The 4,979-nt window shown below is 56.1% G+C and overlaps 1 protein-coding gene across 1 annotated transcript; it reads right to left on the bottom strand.

The window, feature by feature from the left end:
* Positions 1-1,692: 1,692 nt before the first annotated feature.
* Positions 1,693-3,301, bottom strand: NKX2-8 (NK2 homeobox 8). The gene is made up of 2 exons (XM_042814708.1): positions 3,127-3,301; positions 1,693-2,234 (listed from the first exon to the last, which is right to left on the bottom strand). Exons 1-2 carry the CDS (start codon positions 3,299-3,301, stop codon positions 1,693-1,695), a joined length of 717 nt encoding a protein of 238 aa, XP_042670642.1.
* Positions 3,302-4,979: the final 1,678 nt, after the last annotated feature.

Genomic DNA, 4,979 nt, shown 5'->3' on the forward strand with positions numbered 1-4,979 from the left:
CAGCAATCATATATTATAAAGAGGTTTTATGATACAAATTTGATAATCTCCCATACACATTGGCACTGTTCTAATTGGAGTTGTAAGCCCATAAAATTCAAACTCTTTGTTTTCATGAAGGCCACAAGGTTTTAAAAGATACTATTGTACCGCCTAAAACCCATAAAATTGTCACTAGGGACTGATTAAACAGTCCTGAATTGAAACAGTGCGGATTTTGTCTAGGTCCTTTTCAACCACAACAATGCTCTTTTCAACTCCCAAGACAAAAGGAGGTTTAAGGAGCGATTCTCTGGGAGATTCTTCTGAGATAACCCCATCCATATGGGAGACAAGGTGGCCAGCAGCTGAGACAAAAATAAATAAATAAATAAATAAATGGGAAGAGAGGGAAGGAAAAAAGGTTTTGGATGGCAGGAGGAAAAAAAAAAGTGAGGAGGGGGGTGGGAATAACAACAACAGAAAGGCAGGTGAAACACAGTCTGTATTCCTCTGCGTTCTCCTCGCGCATCCGCAAGCCCGGCCCTGCCCGCATCCCCTCGGCACCTGCCCCTGCCCAGGCGCGGCGGCGATGCGTGGGTTGGATGTGGTGCGGGGCCTGGCTGCGGCCTCATGTCCCGGGGCACATCTGCTCCGAGGAATTCCCTTTCGGGAAAACACGCATTAAAAACAAAACAAAACAAAACAACAAAGCTACCCCCGGGGGGGGGCCAAAAAAAAAAAAAAACCAAAAACAACCAACAACTCCTGAGTGCCCCTCTGCTTTAACTCGACCACCTTTCCTCGGCGTTTCTAACTCCCAGATATTCCCTCTAGGTTCTTGGTTGCGTCTCCTGTCGAAGAGCTGAAGACAGTCAACAATTCAAACCTCTTTCTCTCGTTTTTAAACTGTTTTCCGTATTTACAGCTAGCAGTTGAATGATCATTTCCCTCCAATTAATAAAAGCAATAGTTCGATAAAGCGCTTCAAGACGTAATTCTCCAGCTGTTAACATACTTCACTGCTCTCTCGGCCACCCTTCCCCACCATACCTTTGGAACAGCTGCGGGCTAGCGGTCAAGTCCGCTCAATGTCGGCTCTTGCCTTAGCGGCTCGGGAAAGCCCAGCGCTGAGCGTACCGCCGTGGTGCCGGAGCCGTCGAACCGAGCTGAGCCGGTGGGAATCCCGCCCCGCAGCCCTCGGCCCAAGCGAAGGGTGCGGAGCCCACAACCACAGGCGCCCAGCACCCTCTGGCAAGCTCTATTCGCCGTTCACCATGGCGTGCGTGGGTAACGCAGAGGAACTCGAGTGCGAAGGTCCTCTGGAGAGTTCAAGAGAAGTATTTAAGAGCGAGAAACAATCCAAAGTGAAAGATCTAACGGTCAAAAATACACTCCTTATCCGAGAAAAAAATATTTTCTGAGTATCATTTTATTAGTCACTGGAAGAATAAGCTATTTTCAAGTAAACTAGGTCGCTAGTTTTTATTATTATTTTTTTAATAGGAAACCTCTCCGACAGAGCCAGGAGGAGAGGAGCTATCACCGAAGCAGAGCCGTACACGGCTCCGTGCCCCGGGAGTAGATTGCCCCGGCAGTCGCGCTCCGTGCCCGCGTCTCCGTGCCCCGCCCGCCCCGTCCGGGAGCCTTCTTCGAGCCCGTGGCCGGGCGAGCCCTTGGGATGAGTCCTGCCCGGAGGGGGAGGCGCCGCCGTCACCAGCTCCAGGAGACGACGGCGGGATGCGCTAAGTGCTGGTACGCGGGGCAGACGCCGAGGGTAGGCGGGCAGGCCGGGTAGCCCTGCACGGCGAGGGCGGCCTGGGCGCTGCAGCCCGCTAGCGCGCAGCCCAGCTTGGGGCTGGAGGCGGCTGGCGAGGAACTGGCGGGGAAGCTCCGGCAGGGCTCCCCGTCCCTCAGTAGCACCGGCACCGGCATCACCACCCGGCGCAGCAGGGCAGGCGGGCGCGGAGGAGGACTGCCAGGGCCCTCACTCCGTGCCCTTTTCATCTTGTAGCGGTGGTTTTGGAACCAGATTTTCACCTGCGTGGGGGTGAGGCTGAGCAGGCGGGCCAGCTGCTCCCGCTCCGGCGCCGAGAGGTACCGCTGCTGCCGGAACCGGCGCTCTAGCTCCAGCGTTTGAGCTTTGGAGAACAGCACTCGTCTCTTCTTCTTCTTCTCGGCCTCCGAGCCGCGGGCTGGGAGCGACCTCTGCGTGGAGTCGGGCAGGCTCAGCTCCGGGCCGCTCTCGTCGGAAGCTGGGGACAGCGAGGGGTTAGAGAGAGAGGCCGCCGGGCAGAATACGGGCCGCCGAGGCCGATCGCGTCACCTCCTGCGGGGAGAGCGCGGGGTTTACCGGAACTCAGAGGGTGTGCCGGGCCCAACCTGGGTAAGGGGAGTCGTAGCCACGGGACGGAAAGGGCCGGACCCACGGCACGTCCCCGCAGGCACCCCTTCCTCGCCTTGCGCGGGTGCCAGCAGCGGCACGGGGCTAGCACCGGGCTACCAAATTGTAGGAAAGTGCGCACTTTCCTCCAGCCACGACTACCTTAACGCGGAGCTTATCCCGATGGGGTTCCTGCTTCCGCCTGAAGCAGAGACTCGCCCCCTCGCCTCTGTTTAAAAGCATCTGTATCTGCCGCGCAGTTTGGGATAAGTGCCGCAGCGCTGGGCTGAGCGAAGGCTGCTCGCCGCGGTGGGAAGCGCGTGGGCATCCACGGCTGCGGCCGCAGCGCTGCATGGCAGCCTGCGTGCTGCCTTCCGCGCTGCGGGGGGATCCGAACCCCTCCAGTACAAACAGGCGGATGCCTGCAACACTGAAACGGGAGGAAGGAATCCGGGAGCGAGGCTAAATGGTAACTGCAAAGAGACGGGAGGATACAGCCCGAGGCTAAGCTTTCTGCCATAGCCCTGCTCACACCGAGGGGAAAAAAAAATAATCTTTTCTCTCACAAGCTCGTGGCTGGGATCCTCCTGCTGCTTGGTCCTTGTAGTTCAATAATATCCTATACAATTCCCAGCCTGGATCCCCCCGGCGCTGCAGGCTACACGCGCTGGCAGTTCGCTTCTTCGCATCTTCCCCAGAAGAACGGGGAACAAACACACGATAGCTGCAAGGAGATGGCGAGTTTCTGTCCGTAGTATACTCACAGGGATAGTGATTTCTGTCCGTCTCTATCCAGCCACGATATGGAGAGCCGCTGTATTTTTCCGCCGAATGCTGGTGGTGGTGGTGGTCAGAAGCTTGCTTCATGCTATGCGCATCCTGTTCTGGTAAATCCAAGATGCTCCTCACTGTAAAACTGATCCTGCCAGATGTGGCCATGGTAGGGTGTGCACACTCCCCAAAAATATCTTCCCGAAGTCCCAAACCCCCTCCCTTAAAGCCTCGAGGAAAGGACTGCGTAGTTACTGGGGAATCTCTAGGCTCGAGAGGAGCCCTTCCATCGCCACTCAACCCCAAATATTAGTGTCGTTTACAGAGGTGTCCTGTTTATATAAACAGTCCTCCCCACTGCAAACACTGCCCGCTTTCAAACCGTCCCTGTCTATAGGATGCTAAGTACCTGAATTAGTCAAGTGCTAAAGCCCTAATGGGAGTAGGTGTAACCCCCCTCCCGCCACCCCCATGGGAGAATAACCCGTTACCTCCCAAAGACAGCAGGAAACAGGCTTCATCATTACATATTCTGTCTGATTAGCCAAAAGTGGGGACAGATAATGGTAATTGTTAGCAGTGAATAACATCTTGGGTGGCATGCGGATGACCAACAACCACCCCCCTCCACCCGCCACCAAAGCCACCAGCGTCCCTTCTATCCCCAGACAAAGTGAATCCTCCCAGGACATCCGCAGAGCCTGCCGAGAGCCCCCTCCTAGCTTCTCCTTCTTTATTCTCCCCCCCGCTCCCCAACCCCCCTTCTTTTCCCTATCTTTAAACCTGGCAGGAATTTCACTCGCTATTTGTTTTATTTTCCCTGGCCGTTCATCGCTCTCTCTCTTCGCCAGTGGCAGCGTTCCTACCCTCAGGCCCTACCGGGGCTTTCACACCTCCGCGGAAAGGCTGCTGCGTGCGAACGTTCTGGGGACTGTTGTGCTACATCTCCTGTGCATGGTGTGGCTGTAAGGTTTTTTTTCTCGGGAACAGCGATGGGGTGACAGTGGCTGGGTACACAGGGGTAACTCGACACACTTGCTTCATGGGAAGGAGAAGTAGGGGAGATTTTATTAACATCATTTTGCTCTGTGATTAACCCAAAGGCGACGTGTGTAAGGTGTTGCAGTGACTCCAGATGGGAGAGAAGGAGAAAAGCTCAGACGCGGCAGCGCCTTTGTTTGTTTATCCACATCCCCTCTAGCTCTGCTTCACCTGCGGAGAGCCCCAGCACTTGTCCGGATCCGGGGCAGTGGCCGTCGGCTAGATGCAGCCCCAGCGGCACCTCCGTTTCCCCTCGCAGCCTCTCATTGCGGAGCTGCAGTCTGGCTTTGCCTGGCTTCCGTGAGACTCACAAACCGACACAAAGCCACCAAGCCTCGTCAGCCGCTCAAAGGCCGAGCACAGCGCAGGGCTCGCTTCCTAGGCGCATGGCAGGGACCGAGGGACCGACAGCCGCGACCTGTTTCGGCTTCGTCCGGGATGCGCAGCGAGGGAAGAAACATGGGAGGAGAGGGGACATATGAGCTCTGTCGCTCTTGAACGCCGCCCAACTGCACACAATGCGGCCCCGTCGGGTAAACTGCGTGAAATCCTGCGCCTCGAAAGAGCAATCTAGAGGCACATGCAGAAATGGCTCTAGCCGGCTGCTTTGTTGGTTCAGATCTCCCTGTCCAAACAGACACCTCTAACCCATTGTGCTCAGATTTTATTTATCCATCCCCAGCTTCGCCCCTCTGCCTCCTGCAGCCCCTCCCCGCCTGGCTCCGTGCAGCGCTTCGCGAAACAGCTCCACTCCACGGGAAATGGGAGCTGGGCGATAACGGTGGTGAGGGACAAGATTTATATC

Source organism: Centrocercus urophasianus, unplaced genomic scaffold (assembly GCF_019232065.1).
Source record: "Centrocercus urophasianus isolate 14NV4802_14NV808 unplaced genomic scaffold, USGS_Curo_1.0 seq_14, whole genome shotgun sequence".
Taxonomy (NCBI): domain Eukaryota; kingdom Metazoa; phylum Chordata; class Aves; order Galliformes; family Phasianidae; genus Centrocercus; species Centrocercus urophasianus.

Excerpts from the sequence above, each read along its gene's own strand:
- NKX2-8 (XM_042814708.1), bottom strand. The coding sequence starts at position 3,301 with ATGGCCACATCTGGCAGGATCAGTTTTACAGTGAGGAGCATCTTGGAT. Across the intron at positions 2,235-3,126 it reads GGACAGAAATCACTATCCCT|CTTCCGACGAGAGCGGCCCG; the intron begins GTGAGTATACTA and ends CGCTGTCCCCAG.